Consider the following 26,984-nt stretch of genomic DNA (forward strand, 5'->3'; position numbering starts at 1 on the left):
CCTCCCCCTGCTGCAGTCGGTGGTTCCCAATCGCTGAGTGGCCGGACTGCACCTGTTCCTGCTTCCTTCCTCCCTCGCGAGAGCTGGGCCTACACTGTCCTCTTGGAGGTCCATCCGTGGCCTTCGGACTGTCCAGTGGCCAGCCAGCTCTGCTTCTCTTGGATTTTCTTGTGATAGGAGACCGCTGGACTGGGATAGCGTTGGGAGCGCCCCAGGTCTAAGATTGGTGGGTGGGGCACCATGGGAATGCTCTGGGTCCCTCAGGATTGGTGCTCTTCCTGAGGCCGCTAAGCTCCTCAGTGACCTCAAGGAAGACGGAGATCATGTGAGATCAAATGTGTCTGTAGAGCCGCATAACTGCAGGTCGAGTGCGTGTGCGTGTGCGTGTGTGTGTGTGTGTGTGTGTGTGTGTGTGTGTGTGTGTTTCCCCTGTTTGCGGACGTGTGCCGGATCAGATTTGTGTTAACCCCTAACGTCTATTCTTAAAGTGCACATGAGGGAGGTTTGAGTTCTAACCCTCTCTCTGTCTGTGATGCTCTTGGCTCTCCTTGTACCCTAGCCTATACCCAAATCCCATAAAAAATTATCCGCAGCCCCTCCCTCCATGTATGCAGGGTTTTTTGTGTGTTTTTTTAGACCCTAGGAGAAGGGCAAGGTGCTCAACCATTTCCTTGCTGGGCTGGGAGGAGGGGGGAAGGCAGAAAATCTAAAGGTCCAGATTCAAGTTCTGTACAGGTCCTTCTGGGCTCCAGCCGCCAGTCTCAGCTTGATGCTCCCCCTGCGCTGAAGCCCATGGGAAATGCAATGAGGTATTTCAACGGTCTATTCTTAGCTTCTGAGCCCAGAGCTGAGTTCCATCTGTCCAGGCTGTCCTGGATCCCCCCTGTTGTCCCGAGGACACCTTGGTCCTCCTAGAGGTCCTAATATTTGCCACCCCCTCGCTCCAGAAGCTGGGGTAAGGGGCATGGGAAAGAGGATCAAACAAAGCTGAGGCTGGAGACCTTGTTCCCCTCGCTCCGCCCTCTGGGTCTCGGCCCACTGGCTAGGCGGGCCTGTGGGTAGAAAACCAGTCTCAGCATTTGCTCAGTCCCAAAGAACAGGTAGAGCCACCCTCCAGGGTCACGGGAAAGGAAAAGGCCGAGGGTGGTGGTGGTGGTGGGGGGTGTCCAGGGAGGTGGTCCAGCAGGTTCTAGACAGGAAAGGAGTCCTTCCTCCAGGTCACTCGGACAGCCCCTCGGGGGCCTCGATTTCAGTGCTGAAGAGCTCCTTGTAGAGTGGGGGGAAAGCAGCTTGGACCACGATGGGGTGCAGATGCTGGAAGGTTTGCAGCTTTTCCACATGCTGGCTGCACAGGCTCCGAAGCTTCCCCTTGGGTGGCAGCTGGAGATGAGTTAATGGGGAAGTGAGTACTTCAGTACCCCAGAGGAACAGAGTCCTCTCATCTTTCCTCGCCGAGGGTAACCCTCTGCCTCTCTCTCTGTGCACTTGGCACTTGTTGGGACAGCCAGACCCCATGGGTAGGGGTAGGTATTGTCAGGAAGCAGAGGCAAGGGAACGCTGATGTGGGCCAGGTGTATGTTTTCTGGGTGAAACCCCCAATCATGTTCCTGCTACCCCTAAAAAGGAACCCTGTTAAAGCCTTTAGTTGATACTTTATGCTCTTATAATAGTGAAATTCTGTGAGTCTCTGATTTCTATACGGTCACATGACTCTTTGCTGTTGTTGATACTGTTCCCCTCACCTGGAATGCCTTTCCGGCTCTTTGCTTGGCTAATTCTTACTTTCAAGTGTCACCACCTCTGGGAACATTTCTCTAACTAGCGCCCCCATCCCTCTGCCAGATTGAAGGTCTTTCCTCTGTGTAGCACTTAAATCCCATTTTAGAAAATGATCCAATTTGTCTGCCTTCCTACCCTAGGTTTTAGCTCCTTGGGTAGGGTCTTTCTCTCTCTCTCTCTCTCTCTCTCTCTCTCTCTCTCTCTCTCTCTCTCTCTCTACACTGCCAGGACTCAGTTGGGGAGGGGGAATGAAAAAGACCCAGAGACCCATGAGGTGACAGAGGGAGGGAGACCTCATTGGGAAAAGGCTGGGAAAGCCATTTATCTTCTGCAGTTTCCTATATAAGCAAGCGAGGCTTAAAAATACCTCTCACAGCCACCCCCACCCCTTCTGCCCAGCTTAGTTTCCCGGGAAAGGGGCAGCCAGGGAAGAGCAGGCAGCATGGGACCCTTTGGCATCTCTTGAATTCATCGTCTTTTCATTTGTCTGCTTTACTTTGAGTTTCTTTGGCTTTTGCAATAGTTTCATTCATTCATTCATTCAACAAGTAGGTGTTGAGCACTTACTCAGGTAGACGCTGGGATGGGCTGTGAGGATAATACATCAGTGGATAAGATATCTACCTTTACTTAATGTATATTCTAGTGAAGGATCCAGAAACTAAACAAATATATAATATGTCCAAGAACTTCTTTAAAGAACAATAAAGCAGGGTAAGGGGCTTTTGGTACAATGTGGTCTGGGAAAACCTTTCCAGAATGAAGGCATGGAGCAGGCCATTTAGAAAACTCGAGGAAGAACATTCCAGCAGCTGGAACAGCAAGTACGAAAGCTCAGAGATACCACTGTGTGTGGTGTGTTCAAGGAATAGCAAGGAGGCCAGTGTTGTTGGAAAGGGTAGTTGAGGGGGCAGCGGAAGGAGAAGAGGTGAGAAAAGCAGTCAGGGGTCATGTCATGAGGCCAGTAGACCCTGACACAGACACTGGATTTGACTCTCAGCATGGAGGGCAGCTATTGGAGGGCTGAGAACAGTGCTGTTTGGCTGACACAGGGCAGGCAAGGGTGGGACAGGGGTCCCGTTAGGAGGCCTCTCTAACAATCCAAGTGAAAACTGATAGCTGGGGGGTGGGTGCCATGTGTGTGGTGACAGTGGGGAGGTGATATATTCTGAAGGTGGATCTAACCAGATGTGCTTCACAGCTGTTCTCCCAGGTTCCAGCCTCCGTCTCTCCTCCTAATCTAGTCTACTGGACTGGAAGTTCTTTAGGGCAGAGACAGACAGTTGTTTAAGTCATCGCTGTATCCTCAGCACCGGGCACCGTGCCTGGCACATAGCAAGGGCCCGTTGCTTGAACACTTACATAAGTGGTTCCTTTACACTGGTTCCAAATTAAATTGCCTAAATAATAGCTCCGATGATATCATTCTTTTAGCCCTTGGGGCTCGCCACTGCCTAGAAATAAAGCCTTTACTCTTTAATATGTCATTTAAAGTGCTCTCTGATTTGCTCCCTGACCTAATTTTCAAGCGCGTCTTCCGCTACTTCCCTGCCTCCATCAATCTATCCTGATCTTACACTTTAGTGCAAATGCACCATGAACTATATTCTCCATGTAGGCATTATTTCGTCTCCTTAGCTTTACTCAGATTGTTCTCTAAACTTGAAATGCCTGCCCCATCCCGTGAAAGTCTGTTAAAAATCTTACCTATTTCATGGCCTACTTGAAACGCTCCTCTAGGAAGCATTTATGATTCACTCCTTTTACCCCCAAATTATTTTTAATCCTGTTCTATGTTCTCCAAACATTTCCCCCAAAGCTCTTATCAAAGTAATGTATCCAGGCAAGGGATATGGTGGAAAGACCACTGGGATTAAATCTTGCATGTATTACCTACCTATCGTGTAAAATTGGCTAAGTCACTTAAGCCTCCTGAATCGTACAGGAAGATATTAGTACCTGCCCTATTGAATGAGCTGCCCTGAGGATGAGCGATCACATCTGCCACAGACAGAACTGTGTTAATTGCATTATTACTATATCACATTCTACGCTATATTAGAGCTATTCGTGCAGCAGTCTCTTCGCCGTAGCAGATTGAAAACTCGCGGCAGGGACAAGGACACATCCCTGTATATTTCCATTCCACAGTGCCTTGTACGAGCGGGTGCTGGGTAAGTGTTGGCTATATTAAACTGAATTGCTCCCTGGAGATCCCTCCCAATCCCGGGCTCTCTAACTTTCCATCTTTACACACATAGAAGTGATTGCCGGATCCCTCAGTTCCCGTGCTGTTGCAAGCTCTCTAATGCATTGTGGCAGATGCCTCTCTGTACCCTCAGAGCCTGGGCCCTGCAAGCCCTGATGTCACAGCTCTGGCGCTGGGCCGGGCCTCGTCTGCCCCCGGGACTGCTCCTACCTCTGCCAGGATGCCTTGGCGATGAGTCTTGCAGAGATGATGGTGAAAGGCCAGCTCCAGATTGGACTGAAGCTGTTCTACTTTCCTTTTCTCTTGGAGCCCCGGCCGGCCTGAAGGAGGGGAAGGGGCCACAGTGAGAACAAGAAAACACATGGACAATAGCTTCCACCAAAAGGGTGTACTGTTTTTTGTTTGGTTGGATGGTTATTTTTTGTTGTTGTTGTTAGAAAGTGGAAGGGAGGGGGTAAAGACAGAGAGAAAGAAACATTGATGTGAGAAAGATCCATCGATTGGTTGCCTCTAGCACAAACCCTGACCCGGGCCAGGGATCGAGCCTGCAACCCAGGTATGTGCCCTTGACCGGAACTGAACCCAGGACCCTTCAATCTGTGGGCCAATGACCTATCTACTGAGCCAAACTGACTAGGGCTAGGGTGTACTATTTTGGACATCTGTTCTGGATGAGGTCTTTCAGCTGAGTGTGTGTGTGTGTGTGTTGATTTGATAATTGTTAGCTCTAGGGCCTTGGGCTTGGCTGCCTACAAGGAAAACTGGGGAGAGAGATGAAAAAGATAAGAACTTCCAAGCTGTCTTCTCTACTCCAAGCTGTCTTCTCCCTGGTACCCTGGTATTTCTCATAGCCCATCCAATCCTAGGCACTAGGCTTCTTCTATGGAAAAAACCCCAAGAGATTGGAAGAGAGCCCTTGTCCACTAGCCAAGGGTGACCTCAGATAGGAGATGGCCTTCATGAGGTCACCTAGGCCAGCATCAGGGCCTCTGCCGCAGTCTGCAGCTAACGTCAGCAGACAAACCACCATTTGCCCTGGCTCCATAAAATAGCCAGATGTCATCTTTTAAGTCGTTATTTCCAGTTTAAGGAGTATTTTTAGGTCTCTACTCAGTGGCAGAGCCAGAAACTGATCGTTTTGGGTCTGTAAACTCAGGTTAGTTGCTGGACACTCTTCCCCAGGTTCTCCGAATACTTATTAGCATTCTGCTGGCCAGGCCCAGCCCAGGCCTCGCCCGTCTAGTGGAGTGCTGTCCAGAGTCCTGCCATGATGGCGTACAGGCTTCAAGTGAGTCCACACAGAGCAGAGACTCTCAAGGTTGGTGGCACATTATGACCACCTACCTGGGGAGGCTGTTAACAGTTCTGATGCTCTGGCTGCACCCAGATTAGTAAACCTTGGAATCTCTGGGAGACGGGCCCAGGTGGCAATCCTGCTTACAGCTCCCCAGGTGATTCCGACGTGTGGTCACAGTGGCATGACTGACTTGGATGCACAGCCAGACTCGTTTCTCCCAGGGAACTGGCTCGCTTCCCCTCATCCTCTCATCGCCCACTTCTCCAACCCCACCTGTGCTGCGCCTTTCCCTCTCTCAGGTTCCTCTGAATCTTCATTTTAATTTATAGCAATATTGGGCTTTAATGGGCGCATATGCTCTTTAAATATTTTTTAATTGATTTCAGAGGTAGGAAGGGAGAGGGAGAGAGAGATAGTACATCAATGATGAGAGAGAATCATCAATTGGCTGCTTCTTGCATGCCCCCTACCAGGGATTGAGCCTGTAACCCGGGCATGTGCCCTTACGAGGAATCGAACCGTGACCTCTTGGCTCATAGGTCGATGCTCAACCACTGAGCCACACTGGCCAGGCTTATATGCTCTTTAAAGCAATTTCCCAGACTTAACCACATCCGAAGGTCTAGACTCTTCAATATCTGGCACACCCCAGCCCACTGAATGTCCCTTACCCTGGCCCAGCGACACTCACTGGCATTGATGAGGACCAGGGCTGTGTAGAGGGCAATCTCGTCCTCAGAAAGGCGCAGGGCACTCAGGGAGCGGGAGAAGTCAAAGATGGAGCTGATGAGCTCACTGCAGCCTGATGGAGAGGAAGCGGAAGATTGGGCCAACTGCGTGAGGCCTCAGTGCCCAGGGACACCCTGTTGGGGTTTGGCACAGATAGGGCAATCTGCCCTGGGCTTGAAGCTTTAGACCCACCCGACTCCTCTCTCTCGTTCCCCCTGCTTCTCACCCAAGGCTCGGAACAGCTCCACACCACCGTATTTGCCCTCAAAAAAGACGGTGTGGTTGCTGGCATTGTAGGCCCGGCACATCCTCACCAGCACCACTTCCATGGCTCCTGGGGCGGGGAGGAAAAGGCAGGTGCAGCGTCACACAAAGCCAGGCCTGTGTCTCTGTCCCGCTGGGCATCCTGGTTCCTTGACCTCCTCCCTCCACTCAGCCCTGCCCCGTTGCACGCCCAGCCCCACCCCCCCTTACGCCCAGGCCTGCCCACCCTCCCTGGGCACCTGCTTTGAGGAGCACAATCTGGTCGTTCTGGCAGAGCTCCATAAAGCCCGAGAGCCTCTTGGCGAACTCCACCACGTACTGAATGGCCTCGGTGAGGCGGTGGGCGCAGCGCTCCCACATCTCCCACATGGACTGCAGGGAGGGAGGAGGGTCCCACTGTAGCCCCTTGTGACCCGGGGACCGCCCCACGCCCCTGGGAGCCGCACGGACAAGCAGCCGGGGATAGTTTATGAACTCCCACACTCTCTCCGCGCGGCCGAGTTAGCCTATTCTCAGCACAGATGCACACTCGGGGTCCATTCCCCGGGGGGTTGGGTCCTACTTTCTGAGCACCCACCAGCGGCCGGCACGGACTGAGCTCTTGTGGGAGAATAAGAAAGTCTAAGACACTGCCGAAACCTGTTTGGCTCAGTGGATAGAGCATCGGCCAGCGGACTGAAAGGTCCCGGGTTCGATTCCGGTCAGGGGCATGTACCTGGGTTGCGGGCACTTCCCCAGTGGGGGATGTGCAGGAGGCAGCTGATCTATGTTTCTCTCTCATCGATGTTTCTGACTCTCTATCTCTCTCCCTTCCTCTCTGTAAAAAATCAATAAAATATATTAAAAAAAAAAAAAAAAGAAAGTCTAAGACACAGCTCTGCCCTCAAAGAGTCTGCATCTTTGTTGAAGTGAAAAGCACCTACTGACCCCCTCCCCCAAAAGACACACCCAAAGGCCTTAATGGTCTAGAGAGGCAACAGGCCAGGGCTGAACGAGTGTGTTTGGAGCTGGCGGTACCGTCCCAGCGGGACAGAGGAGGGAAAATACGCTCTGGAGCCCAGCGGACCTGGATTTGCCTTTGGCTCCACCGCCTTGGGGCCTGGAGTGAGTCTGTTAACCACTCCCCGCTCAGTTTCCAGGTCTGTTACAAATAGAAACACATCCCCACCTCACGGGTTGGTTGTCAGAGGGTCAGGGACAGTGGATGTCAGAGAGTATTTCGCACAGAGCCTGGCCGGGGAGGGTGCTCAACGAGTGGCCATCAGGGCTCTGCCTGGTGTTGTGGTTGACAGAGGAGGGACAGTGCGCCAAGGTGGGGACGTGGAGGCCCAGCCAAGTGTTACCAGGCAGAGGCTCGGGGAAAGCTGGGGTCCATCTGCTGGAAGGTAGACACCCCCACCCCAACGTGGGTGCACATGTGTCTATCTGGGATGCGCCGCTCGGCCCCAGCCCACATGGTGTGCAGGTGGCCACCTCTGGACTCCCCAGTGGTGGGGTGTCCCGCTCCGGGCAGGTGCCCCGGCCTCACCTTCCGCTGGTAGCCAGCCACCTCCTCCCGGGAGAAGAGGTTGGCGCGCTGCCGTAGCAGGTCCTCCAGCCGCAGCTGACACGTCTCTCGGTAGGACTTGGACACGTTCTGCACCAAGTGCTCTGGGGCCAGAGGAGAAGGCACACGGGCTCCGTCTCAGCTGGCGCCTCTCCACACATACGAGGGCACCCCTCTGCCTGGCGCATCCCTGCTCTGCCGACCCCTCCACCCCTTGTCCAGGACCCCTCAGCTCTCTGGGGCTCGCATTTGGTTTACATGGGGTGCCGACTAGGACCTCTCTCTCAGAATGCCCCCCCTCATCCTGCCCACCCCCTCCGCCTCCTCAGCTGCTCACCGATCTCCGTCAGGGAGGCATAGGGCGCCTCGGGGGTGCTGTGGAAACTGGGGCCGCGGTAGCTGTCTGGGCCTTGTCCTGGGTCCCCCCGCCCAGGATGCCGGGGATCCTCCACATGAAGTCCGTATCTGTCAGGGGTCAGCGGGCCGCCCGGGCTGTAGAAGCTCTCTCTGCCCTCAGCCTTGCCCCGCTCTGGGCTGTATTCGAGGTGGTACGAGGCCCCGTTGAGCCCGGCCTTGGCCAAGCTGTGGGAGTAGGTAGGCCTGGAGCCTGGGGCTCTCAGGAGGCCAGGGGGGCAGGCGGAGGCCTCGGGCAGGTCAGGCGAGGAGCCCAGGGGCAGCTGCCCATCGGGGAGCCCCAGGGTGCAGGAGAGGGCGGCTGCCCCCTGGCCCCCCGCAGGAGGGGTTCTGGCCACCTGCTCCCGTGGCTCCCGTGGCTCCCGTGGCTCCCGCTGCTCCCGCTGCTGCTGCTGCTGCTGCTGTAGCTGTTTCTGCACCTCAGCGTGGAGGCTGTCCCTTTGCTTCTTGGACATGCGGCCGAACTTGACAGCTGCAAGAGGTGGGGGCCGGGAGCTTTTGAGGCAGGAGGACAGGCACTGGGCAGAGCCCACAGCGTTTTGATGATGGGGGGTTAACTTGCTGCTCCCTGAATAGCCGACTCCAGGCAGAGCTTCTGGGGTCTTGCCTGAGCGCCTCCTTTTGGGGGACTCTGCTCAGGACCCTCCCACCTCTCTCTCTTGTCGGCTTCGGGGGCCCAGGCATTTCATCTGAGTAAACTCTCCCGGCGTGAACCCAGCTTCTAAATGTGGCCGAGTCTAGGCCATGACTCTGGACTGAGAATCCTGGCCTTTCGAAGTCGGACTGGGGGTGGCCGAGGAGGGGGCCTCAGGCTGTATCGGGGTCACCTCGCCTTTCGAGGAGGGTCGGAGGAAGAGGAGGCTGAGAACACAGGTCTCCCTGTGGTCAGGCTGCAGGCTCCCTGGTGACCTAGATACTCACCACAGCCCAACCCAGGCTCCGCGGCTGGTGTCTGAACATCCTCTTCTGCTCTCTCTTTCCTGCCTTTTCGCCCCCCCCACCCCTCCCAGGTGTGGGGGCACAGCCCCTCGCCCCGCCTGCCCCTCGCACCCCTGCCTGCTTCCTTTCACTTTGTTATTTTGGGCGCTGAAAAGTGCTGACAGGCTCCTTCTGGCTCCCCCTCAGCTCATGCCCCCCCAGCCTGGGTTCCCTCTGTGGTGGGGTGGGGTGGGGTGGGGTGGGGGTAGGGGTGTGAGGAGGGGGTAGGCGAGGAAGGTGGAGAAAGGCCCCAGGAACAGCAAGCCCACACCCTCCCGGCCTCTGGGTTACCCTCAGGCCACCATTCCTGACACAGAGTTCAGGACAGGGGTGAGGGGCTGGGAAGAGAGAGGGGTCAGGGCTAGAGTGGGAAAGAGGGGAGTGGAGGGAGGAGGATCCCTCCTGAGGAGAAGAAAAGGAGGAGTTGGGGACCGCAGGGAAAGGAGGGTTGTTCTGGCCGAGCCTGAAGTTGGGGGCTGGGAAGAGCTCCGATGAGGGTGGCCTGCTCACCCCACAGTGGGCAGCGGAGGAGACAGGGCCTGTCGGGAGGGATGGAGAGGGGACCCCGGGAAGGGCGTGTGCAGAGGCCAGGAGGCCCCTCAAGGCTGCAGGGAAAGCTGGGGGGTCTGCCCACTGGGCCTCACCGTCTCGGGACATGCCCAGGGCCAGGCATTTCTGCAGGCGGCAGTGCTGGCATCGGTTCCGGCTGGTGCGGTCGATGGGGCAGTTCTGCTGGCGGGTGCAGGCATAGGCCACGCCACAGTGCTGGCTCCGGCGGAAGAAACCCTGGGGAGGCAGGTGGAGACCGGGCTGCTGGTCGTGGCCAGGCCAGCTTAGCCCCCAGCGCCTCCAGCCCACGAGCTCTGACCCCAGCTTTCCCAGGTCCTGCGGTCAGTTTCCTCTCCTCCATTTCTTGGTGTGATTGCGATTCGTCCCGCAATTGCTTCCCCAGCTTAAGACAAGGCCCCTATGTGCAGGGCCCTCCAGGTCAGGCACCGCCCCGGCCGCCTCAGGAGCCCATCCCTGGGGTCCATGGCCACCGACCCCCGCCTCCTCATCTCTAGGAGACCGTGTGCACGTGTGCGCTCACCTTGCACCCCTCACAGGTAATAACCCCGTAATGGATCCCAGATGACTTGTCCCCACAGATTTTGCAAGGAATCACTTCGATTTGTGCTGGAAAAGAAAGAGCAGGAGGTGGGCCTGGGGCCTTCTCTGGGCCCTACCCCGTGTGCCTGGCCTGTGGATACAGGGCCACGGTGCTTCCCACCCCGCCCCGCTCGGCTCAGCCTCTTTCCCTCCTGCAAACTGGAGGGAGTGATGTGCGAAGTGCTGCCAGCCCAGGGGCTGTGGGGGCCGTTTTTGTATTTTTTTGTTTTGTTTTGTGGGGCGGCCAGGAGCTGTTCCAGCTCTAGCGGGGCAGAGACAGCACCTGCGGGGAGGCCACCTGCTCAGCGCTTCAAGTTTAAAAGGCCCCGTTGCCTCCCTCCCGCTCCGCCTGGGGACCTAGGAGTCCTCGCTGTTTCACAACACCTGCTTCCCGCCCAGGGGGCTTCCTCTGGGCCACCCTCCCCCACTGGGCTCCCCCGGGCAGAGTGTGGGGCCTGGCGGGAAGATGTGGCTCACCAAGCCAGGGGGCACCTGGGCCAGGTAGAGATGCCAGCCATCTTCAGCCGGGCAGAGAAGGCTCAGGGAGGGACAGGGTCCACAGAGGGGGGCCCGAAGAGGGGAGGGAGAAGAGCAGATGGAGCACAGGAGAGTGGGGCTAGCAAGGCAGTTCTGCTGGACGCCTGGGAGCCAGGGAGAGCATCAGGCAGGGCTCCCAGGGCCCTGGCCCCAGAGCAGAGAGAGGGTGGCCCTGTGAATATGCTTATGTGCACACGACGGCCTCCGTGTTCAACTACATGCACACAAATCAGGAGTGTAGCGCTGCCTGGGGTTGAGACCACCTCGCTCAACCTTTTCTTTCCTTTGCCGACGAAGAAAGAGACCAGGTGAGGAAGGCCGTTGGCCCAGGTTCACACGGCTAGTTTGACCCACAGCTGGGTCTACACCCCAGTTCCCCTGAGCTTTCCATTAAGCTGCTCTGTGTACACGGCGTTTGGGGTGCACATATCAGTGGGCATGTTTGTGTGCGTGCGTGTGTGTGTGTGTGTGTGTGTGTATACACATGAAAGGGACATGTGATTTGTAAGCCAATGCATGTCTGCGTGAGCCAGGGGGCACACGTACATGTTTGTGTGTTAGTGTTTGTTCGCTGAACTCACTATAAGCTGTGCCTGCCCCCTCCCTTCACTGATGCTGTCAATGCCCACAGCTCTCTACTGAGTTCCAGGGCCCAGCAGCTGGCCTTCCTCCAGCCCATCTTTGAAGGGAGCTGGGCAAAGTTGGGATTCCTGCTACTTCGGTGTTTTTGTCCCTCCCAAGGGCATAGAGGTCTATTCTCTGCCATTGCTGACCTGCTGCCTCCCCCCTGAGCTCCCTTCGGGCCCAGACCTAGGCCCTGATCACGTGTAGGGTCTGCTGAGGTGAGGTGGGAGGGTGACCATGACTTGCCCGCCACTCCCTGTAGTATTGCGTCCATCATCCTTGAGGTGAGTCAGACTAAGCTGCCTCCTCAAAGAGGCAGGGCACCAGGGGTCTGAAACCCTCCGCTAGGACTCGATCCCCAGCCCCAGCCCTACTTGCCTGTGCATCACACACACAGAAAGCTGTGGTCACCCAGGACCGGGGGAAAGTGGGCAGTGCAGGTTCCTTCCAGTGCGTTAAGAGAAGATTGGAATGCATGGAGGGAAGAGGGAACAAGAGGGGTTCGGGTGCTTGGAAAAGGGGCAGAAAATGTGGGGGCACCTGCATGTCAAGTCACTTAGGTTCTCTGGGCCTCAGGTTCCTCGTTGGTAAAATCAGGATGGAAATAACATTGCCTGTCCCTGGGGTGGTTGTGGGTGGTACAGTTAAATGATATCACCATGGGGAGCATGTGCTACGCCGTTACCGCTGAATGGAGCTGAGGGCAAGGAAAGCCAGTGGGCATCTGAGGTCGCCAGACATGCTTGTGCCCCATGCTTCTGCCCTAGCCTCAACACCTTCCCCCCAACACCGTGGTCTCGCTCTCCTCGGTGGACCTGAGCCCAGAGAGGGGAGAAACCAACGTGGGTCGCCCACAAAAGTAAGCGGGAGGGAGATTAGGCCAAGCCACAGTGGGAACTCAGGCTCCAGCCCCGCCGTCGACCACAGGCCTCCCAGCCTGTTCCCTTCTCCCAGAGCCACATCCGCATGCGTGTGTGCGCTGACCACACGGGTGACCCAGACACATCTCCCTGTCCCACGCCTGACCCGCTGCTGGCCCGGCTCTAGGAACCTCACAACAGTGTCACCACGACCTCGCCCTTCTCCTGGGGCTCTGTGGCCAGCCACAGGCCTCCAGCACAAATACCCGGTTTGGGGGATGTCTGAGTTCAGACCCCAGACACGAGGCCAGCCACTGCCCTATGTCCCCAGCCATAGTCCAAGACAGAAGTACACAGAGTCAGAGGGTCCAAACTAGAGGGTCAGATTAATAGAGACTTAGACCCAGAGATGGAGAGAGGGCCAAAGAAACACAGAAACACCCAGTCACATCCTGGCTCTGTCAGCCCTGTCAGGCCCTTTTTCCTACTCCTCCCTCCTTCCCCTGACACCTGTGTCCCCTTCGAAGCCATCTACCCAAAACCTCAACGTTAAAGTCCTGGTGCGCATGAGTGTGACTGTGGAGGAGGGGAGGGGAGAGGATGAGAAGGGGACGGGCAGAGGTGGCAGTGGGGGCAGCAGGAATTGAAAAACACCTCGGATACCTCCCCTTCTGAACCTACCCCTGAGCCACCGCCCTGAAGCAGCAGGTGCTGGGAACCCAGATTGGGGAGGGGGAGCTGAGTAATCACAGGATTACTCAAACTGTTGCCTGGGAGCCTGGCCTGCCAGGAACTTACCATCTAAGAGCCCAACGGTGCCAGGAACTAGAACCAAGCAAAGGTCGGGAACCCCGAGGCCAGCCTTGCAGCACAGCCCCTGCAGAGCCCCGTCTGCCCGCACGCTGCTCTGGGGGGATCTCTCCCAGGGCCCATCCAAGGACATCCTCTCATTCCAAGGACACAGACATGGCCACATATGCATGTGGTCTCCTGAAGCCACCCAGCGACTAGATGACTCTAGCCCTTGCTTGTCTCAAATGAGATCGCCCAGGGGTCTGGTTAAAAGGCAGGTCCTGACTCGGGAGGTCTGAGAGGGGCCTTGATTCTGCGTTTGAACAAGCTCCTGGTTGGCGCCCAAGCTGGCTGGGCTCAGCCTACACTTTTGAGCAGCGAGAACTTCCTCCCTCTTCCTGCTTTTGTGCCAGGCTGCTCCCACCCGGGGGTGAGGGTGGTGTTGGTGGTCTCTCTCCCAGCTCATTCTGGTATCTTCTCCACCACCCAGTGTGACCTCTAACAACGTCATTCTGGTGGGACACCGAGAAAAGAAAATGCATCTCTCCTGGAGTGCTTTGCACAGTGAAGGATCAGCAGCGAGCATCCTAGGGGGAAATACGGTAGAGAGCAAGTAGTCTGTGCTCCCCTCCCTCTAGCTTCTAATCTCACCCTCCTCACAGCTGTGAGATTCATTGATAGCGCGCTTTGAATACATCCAGAGCTGCTCTGTGCCACCCTAGGAAGCCAGCCCTGGGCCCTGTCCAGGTGCCCTATGCCACAGAGAGGAAATGGTAGGTGCAAAGTGGGGGCTTCCATCTTGGGGGATCTCTCCCCTCAAACCCCAGAACCACTGCGCCCCGGGGCCTGGTGGAGAATGGACGCAGACAGCGGAACCTGGGGTCCTCATCTCCTCTTGGGCTCTGTCACTCTCGAGCTGGGCCTTCCCTGTCTCCTCTTTCTCCCTTTCTCCACTGGACGTCGATTGAGGAGGAATAACAATGGTAGGCTGAATTCCATCTCTCTGCCAGGTTTTGTGGACATTTTTCATTGAATGATCACAACAACTCTGCGAAGTAGGCACTACTTTACTGTCCCCATTGCACAGATGAGGAATAACTGAGTCCGGGGGAGAGAGTAAACGGCTTGCCTAAGGTTACAACAGTGTCCTCAACCATTTAGCTTTGGACCCTACAAGAATGAGCTGCCCAAATGCACTGAGGAGGATGGGATAGGGGACGGGGTCCTTACTGGCTGCAGGGGGACGTGTGAAGTGAGGGGTCAGGCTAGCAACCGAATTCAGGGAGGACACCCGTGGAACTATAGCTGGGACTCATGTGTAATGTAAAGATCCAGAGAGATGATATGCCCTCTGTCCCAGCTCTTCCTCCCGCCTTTACCCAGGGGAAGGTGGGCAGCTTGCCCAGCCCAGCAGAGCTCCCGACTGGGACTCCTCTGGCAGAACACAGCTCCACTGGGTGCGGACTGGCTTTCACGTATCTCTGCAGACCTCTCTGCAGATTCGAGTGAGTGAATGGGAAAGGGGAACGAACGTGTCTCTTTTCTTAGCTTAGGCCCCATTCTCCCCCCAGCCCAGACTCTGAGTCCCTTTGCCCAGGGAGACCACAAGTGTGCCCAGCCCGTCGCCAGCCTCCCTCCCTCCTTCCTCAGCTCTCAGTTCCCGCAGCTTCTGCAAAGCTGGAAACCACGGTGGTGGGTACCACCGCAGGGGAGGTGGAGGGGAGGGCTAGGCGGGGGTCAGGCTACCTGGTGAGCACTCCTCCCAGCCCATGCCGAGAATTTTCTGCTGATGCACCCAGATCCCAGGGCTGAGAAAGTAGCGAAGCTAAAACTCAGGTGGGCGAGGGAGAGTCTGGGGTTTTGAAAAGCCATGAAAGCCAGCCAGCCACCTGAAACCCCCTCCTTGTGCCCCCGCCACCCCCGCAGTCTGGGACTGGCAAAAGGAGGGGAAACAAAAGAATTGAGTGAAAACAACCAGAGGATGGGGGAGGGGATGAATCACCAGGAGGAAGCTCTGAGGAGTGAGAGCCCAGAGGGCACCCTCAGCCGCCTTCCCTGCCTCCAGGCCTGTCTCTTCCTTCTGCTCCAGGAGGCTCAAGGGGTCAGAAAGACCCTGACTCTGGCCCCAGGCCCTGCTCTGCGACCATCCCTCCCCACAAATAGGCAAATAGACGGCTCCATCCTTTCTGAGCCCAAGGTCTCGCGGGGAAGGGGCAGTGTTGCAGCAGCAGCAGGAGTGGACCAGCCGTGGAGGCTGGAGAGGACCCCTGGGGCTGCCTTCTTTGGAGAGCTCTTTAGCAGGGGAAAGTCCCTGTTCCCATTTGAGTCAGGGGCACAGAGGCAGGGCAGAGGAGGGAGCCCCCAGGAGGGATGGCCACACCAATACCCAGGTCTGGCTGTGATGAGACAGGCTGGACGCTCCAGCCGCCAGAGCCCCGGGCTGGGATGGGGTGAGTAAGGGGTGTTTGGAATCCCAGTGAGGAATGGGAAGAGAGGAAAAGGGCAGGCGCAGGAGTGATGCCAGGAAGGAGGGGCCCTTTGTAAAGTCTCCGATGGCCCGGCTGTCAGGGGGAGATGGCCTGGCTGTCAGGGGGAGACCGGTGGCACCCTGGGGAGTGGGCTTCTATCTGGTCCGCGGCTCCTCACCAGCCAGATCAGACCTGAGAGAGACCAGGTACAGCAAAGCCAGGCAGGCACCTGTCCCGCTCATCCTCTTACCTCCCCATCCAGGCCTCTCGCCAGGGCCTGCGCCTCTTGGCTCCACCCTGGCCATCGCCGGAGTGTGACGGCTGCACTGCCCGCCCTCTGGCTGGCTGGGACGTTTTGGCTCATGGACATTTCCTCTCTACTTAGGAGCAGGGAGCCTGTACCACCCTTCCAGAAGCTCCGGGAGCCCATGCCTCCTCCTCTGCACCTTCCTCGACGCCATGGGTGCTCAGTGTCTCCCTCCACGCTCTCCGCTTCCTCTCTCCGAGTCTGCGGGCCTCTCTGTGTTCCGTCTGGGCCTTCACACGCAGTGTTTTGGCTCTCCCGGGGTTTCTCCATTATATCTCCACCCGGATGGCCGCCACTCCCTCCCGTGTGTCACATTAGTCTCTGTCTTGTGAGGTGCGCCAAGAAGGTGAGCAAACATATTAAGAACCGTATGCCATATATGCCAGGTCCCTTGAAACAGCAAGGATGGACCGGCTCCCAGCAGGCCTCTGCATCTCTGTGTCTCAGTCTGTTTCTGCTCCCTGGTCTTTGGGTGGGTCCCGATCCCAAGCCCCCAGTGCTCCGACTTGCCCCAGCTGTCCTCAGAGGGCATGGTGGTGTCTGGCACTCGGGGGGGAGGAGGGGGAGTCAGGTAAGTTGGGGCTGTGAGATACCCAGAGATGTCCTAGTGAGAAGGACCAGTGGCACAGAGCCCCAAGCAGAAGAGACCCCTCCTTCTTCCCAGCCTGGATGGAGCTGTGGGGGGGGGTCCCACATCGGGGTGCCCCCGTGTCTCCCTCACCCAGTCCCGGGGACTGCTGCCCGCATGCCAGGCGCCGCAGCACGCCCAGTCATTGGTTCCTGGGGTGGCGGATTTGAGGCCATTTCTGGGAAGACAGCTGGGCTAACCTTTGCTGCGAATGGGAAGACGCTAGAAGGGAAACTGACACTCTAAGGGGCCCTTCTTCCTGCGGACGCTTTTGGCTCTTCTCGCCCCTCCTGGCCCACCCCGGCTCATCCACCTGCACGGACGGGAGTCTCCATCCCAAGCTCGGGAGCGGAGTCTTTCCTGCCTGTCCCCCCCACCCCGGAAAGCTGAGTGTCCCTCGCTACCCTTGGGGGTGCCTAACTCGGGCCCAGGGCTCTCTCCTTGGTCCTGGGCCCTCAGAGCCTCTCCAGAATTGGTTTTGTTTTTTAAGTTGGGCTCCCTTGTTTTGCAGAGGAGACCAGGACCCAGGGACTCGCCTAAGACTGCATGGCTGGTCGGTGGCAGGTGGCAGCAGAGCCTGGTCATCAGACTCTCAGCCATGGGCCTTTCTGGGTCCCCAGATGGCCTTGCTCCTGTGTCCTGTGGGAAGGCGCCAGGTGGAGGCCGGGCTGCCCCAGGTACGGGCCACAGGGGCCCAGGCTTTCCTCTCTCTCCTGCGCCCAGTGCTCTGAGCAGTTCTCTGGCTTCTCCTACATGAACCTGGGCACTGGCAGGTTCGCCCACTCTTGCTCTGCTGGATGGCACAGGGACCCCAGACATCTGCCCCCTAGCTGCTGGCCTGTGACCCCGGGCCAGAAAGGGGGTGAATCTGAAAGCTTTCTGCTCCCATCTCCTCTGCCTGATCCCCCTCAGCAATGGGAGACTGGGCCTGGGGACACACACGCCCCTGGACTGGTGGCTCTGAGGCCTGGATGCTGGGGTTCTGACCCTTTCCGCCTGCTGACCTCACCTGCCTCTCATGTCCGGCTGCTCCAGGGCCCAGCAGCTCCTCTGGCCCCTTTCCCACCACATTCGCGGGCAGGCTGAAGGCACAGAGGGCAGCCCTGCTGCGGGAGCCGGTGAGTGCGTTCAGGGTGCGGGTTACTCACCACCCTCCATCTACTTCAACTGTGTGGTCTGGAGGGCAGCCCCCCGCCTCTCGGCCTCTCAGGGCTCAGTCTCTTTCTAAAGTGAGGGGCAGGGCACCTCTTGGAATCCTTTCCAGCGCTCAGGGCAGGGGAGCCCTTTACTCTCGCTGCTCTCAGACTCCCCAGCTACTCCACCCACCTGCCTACAGACCTTGGCCTTGACCGAGACACACCCTGCCAGGGGAGAGGGCTCAGCTTTGCTCACTCTGTTCCCAAGACACCCCTGCTTTCCAGAAGGCCTGGGGATGACGCGGGATCCAGGCTTCCCCGCTCCCAGGTGGCCCCATTCACTTACTTCTCATGGCTGAGCTGTGGGCTTTGCCACCGTGGCTCCCTGTCCTTCTCAGCCCGGAGTGGTCCAGAGATGGGGCACAGCTGGCAGCAGGGTTGGGGGCGAGGCCTCTCAGCAGAGCCTCAGCCTGCAGCTCTGCACCCAGCTCTCCCCCAATGCTTCTGGGCTGGGGGGTTTAAGCCAGCACCACACAGGTGGCCGAGTGACAACCCCCCAACTCCACTCCACCACCCCCACCCCTCCCTAGGGTGCAGCGGGTAGGATGACAGGCGCCCCACGTGGCCAATCTGGGCCTGGGGCAGGGTGTGAGGGGCGGGGCAGCCAGTGGCAGGGGGCGTTGGAAAATTCCAAAACCACAATCGACAGCCACACACGGTAAAAGCTGTTTCCACCTGACAGGGTGGCTCTGGCTGGGGAGCCAGCATGGAGCTCACACGAGCCTGGGGCCAGTTTCCGACTCCCCCTCCCTCTGGGGACTCCCAAGCCTGACCCTCTTTGCCAGGTGACGCCAGGGACAGGGATGTTTCTAGAGGTAAGTCACAGATATGTCTGCCTGGGGTGGTGGCGTGTTCCACCTGAGACCCCGTGGACTGCCAAGAGCCGTGCCCACTGAGGCACAGTCTGGGAGGCTGCCCCCACCACCCACCATGCTCACGCCCTCCCTACGGACACCATGGATGCCCTGGGTAGGGAATAAATGACAATAGTAGCCCTAATAACCATCCGACAAATGCCCACTATCTGTAGGAAGGGTTAGCCTGTCAGAAATTTCCTTGGGAACAACACTGATACTATGTGCCAGAAATGTTTTTTTCAATGTTTTATGTGGATTATCTAATCCTCACAAAATACGTTATGAGGTAGGTACCGTTATCCCCACTTCAAAGTTGAAAGTGAGACACAGAGAGGTTAAGTAACTTGCCCAAGATCACACAGCTAGCAAGCGGTGAAGTCAGGATTCAAACTCAGGCAGTTTGGTCCTGGATCCCACTGAGCCAGGGTTTCTCTGGTTCAAGTCTGCCCTTAAGGGTGCCTCAGCTTGGGAGAGGGCTCCTCGTGGGTGAGTCTCTCTATAGAGTTTCTTGGCCTAGGGGTCCCTCTGAGGGGCCAATCCATTTTAGAGACCCTCTCAGCCTCATATCTGCTCTCTGGGTACCTCAGTCTGGGGGGTTCCCTCCTGGGTTCCTCCCTTCTTGGAGTTGTCTCAATTCGGAGCCCATCGATTAGGGCCTCTCTGCCTGGAGAAGGTAGGTGTATCTTTCCTGGCTTCTCTGGGTCAGATCCCCGGAGGTCTCCGTTCTTACCGGAACCCCAGTAGCTCCTCAGCCTGGTACAGCCCTCTCCCTGCTGGCCGTCCTCAGCCCCCAGGAGCTGGGCAGTGAATTGGGCGAAGGGCTGGCCGCCTGGGTTTGGGAGGACACTCATGGGGTGGGGGTGGGGGTGGGGGTGCGGTTGCACAGGGCCAGTGGGTTGGGAAGGGCATCAGGGGGGTGGCCCAGGCAGAGGTTTCTGTGGTTAGGGGTTAAGGGTAGGAATGGAGTTTAGCCACTTCCAGTTCTAGCTGCTCTGAAACTCCCCCTCTACCCCCCACCCACATATGGTCCCCGGCTCCCTTCCCCTCGCTCACACGTCACTCCTTGACCCGTTTTCCTCCCCGGGCCCTGCTCAGCATTTCCGTGGGGCCCTGTGGCTAGGGGCAGGCGAGGCCCCACCAGGATTGTGCTGAGCAAAGCAAGCCCCCACCCAGGAAGTTGAAGCATCCTGGATGGCCCCCAGCCCCAGTCTGCCCGGCTCAGGGAGACAGTGGCGCTGCTGCCCTCGGCCGTGCCTCTGCCTGGAACGGCAAGGTCCTAGGCACTGTTGGCAGCGGAAGGGGTGGCGGCGAGCTCTCAGGAGGAACTGGTAGGCCATTCGAGGCAGGGCCAGAGAGGTAGCCTCTCCTACCCCAGAGCTGTCCCCATCAAGTGAGGGACTCCTGGCTCATGGAGGCCTTGCCCAGAGCGCCCTCAGGCTGTGAAGGGCACGCCTGGCTCTGGTATGACACAAGCTCTGGGAATCAGGTGGAGTGGGTGCATTTTCTGGGGGAGTAGCTTTTCCCACAAACCAGGAGGGTAGATCTGATGTGCTTACTCCCTCACATCCATGGGAAGTCCTTCCTGAGCTCTAGCCCCTTCTCGCATGCTGTAGCCTCAGTCTTCCAGGGCCCTGGGACCCCGAGTGTCCCTGTCCATGTCTTCCCTGCAGCAATGAACACTTTCCTGCTCTCCAGCCCTGCACAGCCTGGCCCCAGGCTTGTTCACACCTCAGGATGTGTTAACCACAGAGAGGAACACCAAACCTGGCTCAGCTGCCGCAAAGCCTGGTGTTGGCCACCCTGCCTCCCTGCCCCACCCCTTCCCTCTCGGTGTCTCTGTCCAGCATCCCTCCCCTCCTTGCCCTGCAGAGCCCTTTTACTCCTTGTTTCTTTGCAATGTTCCCCCTCGCTCTTTGGCTCTTCAGGCTCCTCCCTTATCGCCTCCATTGCCCTGATCTTGAGGTTTCTTCATCCCTCCCCCTCCTTTCCTCATCTCCCTGTCTGTCTCCCCATCTCCCCTGCTTTTCTAGGCTCCGCCTCTCTTCAGGCCGGGCCACCTGTGCACGGCCCCTCCATCTCTGTAACCTACCGTGCCTTTCTCTCCCAAGAACCTCCCACAGCCCCTGCTGGATTCTGTGCCATCTCTCCACACCCCAGCACCAGCGCTCACCCCAAGCCTCTACTCACAGGTGTGGGTCTTCTTTGCAGCCAGCAGCTCTGTAAAGAGAAGAGAGGGGGTCAGGGCTGACAGTTAAAGATGCCCCTCACCCCCACACCCCCCCCCCACTGGTCTCCATCCCCATCCCATTGCTTCCCAGCGGAACCTGGTGTCTGAGGGGAAGGTGGGACCACCCTCTGCACCTCCTCTCTCCCTTCTCTGCCCTGCAGTCACCCTGGCCCTCTCCCAGGTCCTCAGGAGCGGCAGGCTCACCAGCTCTGGGAGGCCCAAGCTCTCCCTTCTGCCCAGAATGGCCTTCCCTCACACCCCTCAGTGGAGCCGACTTCCTCAGCCCTGGCGTTTCCCATTACACCTCTTCCCTGGGGAAGCTGCACCTCCCACGTCAGCCCGGGTGTTTACACTCAGCACCTCGCAGCTGACTTCCTGGTACCCCATCGCCTGGCTGATTGCCTTGTGTCATTATCCCTGAACCAGGGCTTTCCGTAGATGGATGGTAAGCCCTCTGGAGGCAGGGACTGTGTCTGCCCTGTTCACGCTGATATTCCCAGAGCCTTCCAGAGGCCTGGCCCGTTAGGCGCACAGAGCCTATTCTGCAGCCACCGTTAACCCGCTGTGGGAGTTCAAGCTCTTGGCTGTTTGTTTGTTCCTTTAGGCACCTGGGGACCCCAGACGTGTGGGGGGTGAAGTGGGGTGGCGAGGGTGTTTGGAGGCAGAGGATGGGAGAGCGGCGAGCACGGAGCCTGCTCTGCCCTCCTAGGCCCTGGCTCGCACTCACCAGCCCGCACAGGAAGGAGTCCCTTGCCACCAGCTGTGTGGTATCTGGGTGGAGAGCGGGCAGCAGGGAGCACAGGTGGGTGGATGCGGGTGAGCAGGGAGGCGCAGGCCTCCAGCGGGGCAGCTGCTGTGGGGAAAGCCTTAGCCAGAGCATCTCTGGGGGTTGTTCATTCATGTGGTTAACATGCATTAAACACCTACCCAGGGAGCCCCTGAAGGCGCTTCCCTGCCAGACCTGGTCCATTTTCTACATCCACACAGCAGCTCCTCAGAGGGCACAGGCCAGTGTGTTGTCCCAGAAAGCCCTGCCGCCCTGCCTCACGTCCCCTCCAGTTTCCCCACCCCCTGAATCTGCTCTCCTGCTATGTTCCTTCTGTGGCCCAATCCTGGGCAACGCCTCTCCCAGCCCCACGCTGTCCCCCTGGCAGGCTTCCTCCGCTCTGCCCAGTGCGGGTGAGTGGATGTGAAGGCCTGGCCTCAGCTGGGGTGGGGTTAAGGGGGTTGGACTCCCCGAGAGGGAGTGTCTCCGTCCGGCCCCTCCCGCCTACCCGCCCCGATCCTGCCTAGCCCCACCCGGCTTCCTCCCTGACTCCCTGACGTGGCACCCCACACTGCTCTCTGGCCTCCAGCCTTGCGCCTGAGAGCAGCCCTGGGGTGGGGGTGTCCCCTGCGTGCCTGGCAGTGGCGTCCTTCCTCCACCAGATGGCCCTGGAGCAGGCAGCTCTGGCCCTCAGGCTTCCCCCTCCGAGCTCACAGCTGACCAAACATGTGGCCGTGGGATCTGCGTTGAGAGGGTCTCTGATTAGATCATTGGTGGGGCCAAGGACTGCCCGCCTCTCTGTCCGCCGCTGCCCTGGGCTCAGTACCCCACATTCTCTGCAGAAACAAAGCCCCAGAGCCAGTGGGAGGAAGGTGCCAGGCTAGTGGACATGGGCAACTTGCTTCCTCCCCCACCCTGGTCTGTCACCCTCAAAGGCAGGACAGGTTTCTCCAGTGGCGAGTGAACAGAATGGAAGTGGCCAGCTTCCCAGCCACTGCTGTGCGGGGTTCCAGCCGGCAGAGGCAGTACAGCAGTGCCCCCGCTGCTCCCAGGGGCGCAGCCTCTTGTGGGGCCTGCCCACACTCTAATCCTCCCCTGGCTCTAGCTTCCCTGCCTGAGCCCCTCTCTCCTCCCTCCACCGCACTGACTCCTTCCTCACTTCTCCCTTTCTTTTCCCGCCATGCATTTCCCCCCTTTCCTATTCTCCTCTCATGTCTCCAGCCCCCCCTCCCGTTTCTCCTTCAGTTCTATCGAGGCTTGTCCTGTCTCACCTGTCTGCAGTCCCCTGACAATCCATCTCTCCTTTCTGCTTCTCTTGTCCCTCCTTCCCTCCTCGTTCCTTGACCAGTCCTGTCTCTCCCTCTCCTCTGAACCTCCTGGCAGTCCCTTCCACCTGCCTGCAGGCCTAGGGCCTCTTACCCTGGGAGGGTCGGTGGTGTCTCTGTGGGGCCCTGTCCATGGGGCAACTCCCTGGGTGCCGTCCTTGCTGCCCTGGCTGCCCAGGAGGGCAGGGAGCAGGGCCCAGGGGAGGGGGGAGGAGTGTGTGGAGGGAGGGAGCACCTGGCCCGCCAGCAGGCAGGGGAAAGGAGTGGCTGGCAGAGCGTCCTGGCACCGGGAGGGGACAAGGGGAGGGGCCCAAGGAACAGATTTTGGAGCCTTGAGGAGAAATAGGATAGGTGAAGGCAAGGGAAGGGGCCTGGAATTTACTGATCGCCTGCTGTGTGCTGGGCCCTTTGCCAGGCGCTTTATGTAAACCCATGATTTTCTTCCATCCTCACAATATCCACCAGGAGGTAAACATAATTTTTCCAGGTTTGCACATAAGCTAAGTGATGCTCAAAGGGATTAATGACTCACGGACTCGTACAAAGACAATAAGTGGTCGGTTGAACTGTGATTTTGAACCCGGGTCTTTGTGACTTCAAAAGCATGTGCTTTCTCCCTGACAGAGACAGGCAAAGGGAGAGAGAGGTAGGTTTATTTGGGGGGGGGGGGCGGGGGGAAGTAGATTGTGACTTTTCTCCAGGATGCGATCAGACATCCCAGTGGGTCCTGGGTTCCTTGAGGCCTCTGTGTGCTTAGCCCCTGACCCTCAGGGCCGCCCTTCCCGGGAGTTCCCTGACGTCCTCCTGGTCTGTTGGGGCTGGGGTGGGGGCAGGCCTGGAGGAGTGTGTGGAGGCAGAGGATCAATGGGAGGGGAGAGGAGAGGTGCTACACTTACTGGTTGGGGGATGAGGAGCCCAAGCTGAGTGGGCCTGCACTGGGCCAGCCCCGGGAAGGGCTCGCTGCAGGGGGAGGGCTGCAGGGGGAGGCTTCAGCAGGTTCTGGCTGCCACTTCTCTCCTGCACAGCCTTGGCCAGAGTTTGATTAGCTGGGCCTGGCTCCCCTGGTTACCCAACAGGCCAGCTGGCTAGGGGCCAGGCTGCAGTGGGGAGGCTCCCTGGCACCTCCTCCTGCTTTCCCTCCCAGCTGGTAAACAGCAGAGCAGAAGCCAGCCACGCCACAGCCTCGTGACTCGCCCGCGCCCCCCCCCCCCCCAACCTGGCGCACGTGGCACCTGGCGTGGAGAGGGCAGGCAGCTGTCCCTTCCTCCTGGGCCCTCCCATCTCGCCATCCTCCACTCCTGCCCGGCCCTGGAGCGTCAGGCTCTGCTGCCATCAGCACCTCTGTTCCTGAGTAGCTCCCAGCGTCTCCCAGTGGCTGCAGCTTGAGGGACAAAGGTTAGACGTAGAGGAGGACTTTCCAACTGCCCAGAGAGTTGACAAGGAGATGGGGAACGAGGAAGAGCGAAGTGGAAACTTTTGGGGAAACTTCTCGTATGGAGAGTCTGAGGGTGTGTGTTCGTGCCTCTCACAAACAGCCTCTGGCTGTCCCCATGTCCTTTTGGTAAATGCATAACCCACGCGTCTATGTGCACTTCTCTGCACAGAACAGGATGTTGGTCTGTTCTGGGGCTCTGTCCCTGGGCAGGCTTGGAGTAAGAAGCAAAGTTCTGCAAAATACCACCCCACCAGCGCCTTCTGGTAGACAAGGCGGAGGGCTGGGTGCTGGCATGATGCCCCGCTCTCCCTTCCCTCTGATGACCAGCTTTGCTTCCATCCACTCAGTATCCTCTCCCTGTCTCTCCCTGCAGCCCCTCCCTGTCCATGGCACTTCTGTTTTCTGCCCCCTCCAGCTCTTCCTTCTCTGTCTCTTCTCCTCTTTAAGCCCCTCTTCCTCCGTAACTCTGGGTCCCCTGGGCCCTTCCTGACTTGCCAACTGTGGACACTGAGCATGCCGAGTGCCTGGGGATGGGCACTTGGCTCTGGAATGATGCCAGGCAGCCCTTCCCACCCCAGATACCACAGGTACGGCTGACTCTCAGAGCTGTGCCACTCTGTACCACTGTGTGGGACGGGGAGGAAGTAAGGGGGAGGGCAGGGGGTTGGAAGCCAGGGTCCTGGCCTCTAGGCCTCAGTGAGTCACATGCTTCTTAGACATTCTCATGTCTCTACCCCTTTCCTGCCCTAAACATGAATGACGGGTTCTTTCTTCCCAGGGTAAGAAGGCACCTCGGACATCCTTTTGGGAAGTCCCCCCTGATGCCTAGCCTTCCTCCCTCCTGCTTCAATCACAGCCCCTTTTCTAGATGAATCAGACCTTTCAAAGCAGGGCAGTGGGTATTTCCTCCTCAAATACTTTCAAGAGAATCATTTCACCCCCCACGTGCCCAAGTTCTCTTATCAAGCTGGCATCTCAGCCAAGGGGCAAGCAGGCTGGAGGGGGTGGAGGGTGGTGGTGGTGGCTTGGAACTGGGGAGCAGTCACCAACTTCTCTTTCCCTTCCTTCCCACCCCCTAAACCACAGAAACCACTTGAAGCCGAGTGCAAGCCTGGCCTTCTAGGGAGGGCCTGGGGCTGTGAAGGTGAAAAGTATGTGGTCCCGGACAGCCATCCTTTGAGGCCCACCCTCTCTGGGAAGCCTGACCCAGTGATGAGGGACCAGCTATCTTGGGGTCCTCTCTAGGAGGTCCATGCCTGGGGAGACCTCAACCAACTAGAATGACTGAAGGAGGGGATGGTACCCCTCCCCACTCGCCCATTAAAAGAAGGACAACCCAGTCTCTGTAAACATCTATAGATCTCATAGCCTCCACCCCTCCCCCTTCCGCCACAAAGGCCACCGTGGGTGGAGGGAGCAGCTGGATTTGACCCCCGCTCCTGGCCCTGAACTTTCTATGGTGACCCTGACTAGACCACTCATCTATCCATGAACATGTGTGGTCACTTAGGGTTGGACATAGCAAGGAGGGTTGAAAAACAGGAGCCAAAAGACTGTGCAGGAGCCAAAGGAATACTTACTGGTTGGCTTCTGCTCTGCTGTTTACAAAAGGGGTCTGGCTTGTTTGTGAACGTGCCTGTGCTTGGAGGCAGGAGGGAGTCTTAGGGCCTCATCTGCCCCAGGGCAGGTTTCTGTGGGTTAGCTGGCCAGGAAGTTCCTCCAGGAACATTGTGGCTCCCATCACAGGGGAGTTGGAAGCTATTAATACTGAGTGGACTGCTCCTCAGTGGGTGGACTTGAATTCTACCTCGCAGCCCACTCTGAGTGGGAGGGGGAGGGGGGTGTGGGGAGCCTGGGTGGGGCTACCGTCCTAAATCTCCCCTGCAGCCAGGAGGGTCCCTAGGCAAGTTTATGTCACCTCTCTGATCCAGCTCCTCCGTAAAATGGGGATACACCTACCTCACCGAGTGGGTGTGACAATTAACTGGGATGACAGGTAAAATACAGGACCCCCCTCTGTTCCTATAATCATCCCTTCTTCTCTTTTTCTGACATCCCTCTCCCGTGCCCTTTCCCCCTTTATTTTTCTCTGTAACATATCACCCAGTGACATTTTTTACATTTCTTTTGTATCTTGTCTGACCCCCCTTGTCCGATTTGACCACTGCTGTACCCTACACCTATTACTTCCTAGGCTAGTGGTTCTCAACCTTCCTAATGCCGCGACCCTTTAATACAGTTCTTCATGTTGTGGTGACCCCCAATTTCATTGTTAAAATTGAACATAATTAAAGCATAGTGATTAATCACAAAAACAATATGTAATTATACATGTGTTTTCCAATGTTCTTAGGCGACCCCCGTGAAAGGGTCATTCGACCCCCAAAGGGGTCGTGACCCACAGGTTGAGAACCACAGTCCTAGGCCCTCCCTAAGTATTTGTTGGAGAAATGCATGGACGAAGGTTAAATGACTCAACAATTCTTTCCAGTTATTTTCAAATGGTTGTTACAGGGAGATTGAGGCTGAAGTAGAGGACAGTACTAGGGATAGGGTGAGGCTGAGGGGTGGCCTTCTCAGGCTGAGCCAGTTGGAAG

At 57.7% G+C, this 26,984-nt stretch overlaps 1 protein-coding gene across 2 annotated transcripts; it reads right to left on the reverse strand.

The window, feature by feature from the left end:
- Positions 1–1,057: 1,057 nt before the first annotated feature.
- On the reverse strand, positions 1,058–23,124 carry RORC (RAR related orphan receptor C). Of its 2 annotated transcripts, none has more exons than XM_059675578.1 (11): positions 23,047–23,124; positions 20,805–20,851; positions 10,307–10,392; positions 9,861–10,002; positions 8,162–8,710; positions 7,807–7,928; positions 6,518–6,650; positions 6,241–6,348; positions 5,977–6,087; positions 4,199–4,308; positions 1,058–1,380 (listed from the first exon to the last, which is right to left on the reverse strand). In XM_059675578.1, the coding sequence occupies exons 4-11, from the start codon at positions 9,871–9,873 to the stop codon at positions 1,219–1,221; spliced, it is 1,308 nt and encodes a 435-aa protein (XP_059531561.1). In that variant the 5' UTR covers positions 9,874–10,002; positions 10,307–10,392; positions 20,805–20,851; positions 23,047–23,124; the 3' UTR covers positions 1,058–1,218. The 2 variants fall into 2 exon arrangements, with proteins under 2 accessions (XP_059531561.1, XP_059531560.1); XM_059675577.1 differs by lacking the exon at positions 23,047–23,124 and adding an exon at positions 21,789–21,846 and having other exon boundaries at positions 20,822–20,851.
- Positions 23,125–26,984: the final 3,860 nt, after the last annotated feature.

Source organism: Myotis daubentonii, chromosome 18 (genome assembly GCF_963259705.1).
Source record: "Myotis daubentonii chromosome 18, mMyoDau2.1, whole genome shotgun sequence".
In the NCBI taxonomy this organism is placed as follows: Eukaryota; Metazoa; Chordata; class Mammalia; order Chiroptera; family Vespertilionidae; genus Myotis; species Myotis daubentonii.

Bases quoted from the DNA above. Each gene is read 5' to 3' on its own strand.
- RORC (XM_059675577.1), bottom strand. From the start codon at position 21,831: ATGGACCAGGTCTGGCAGGGAAGCGCCTTCAGGGGCTCCCTGG. The intron at 8,711-9,860 runs GTGAGGCCCAGT...CACCTCTTGCAG, and splicing joins CCTGGGCATGTCCCGAGACG to CTGTCAAGTTCGGCCGCATG. The intron at 4,309-5,976 runs GTGAGTGTCGCT...CCCCTCCTTCAG, and splicing joins CCTGGTCCTCATCAATGCCA to GCCGGCCGGGGCTCCAAGAG.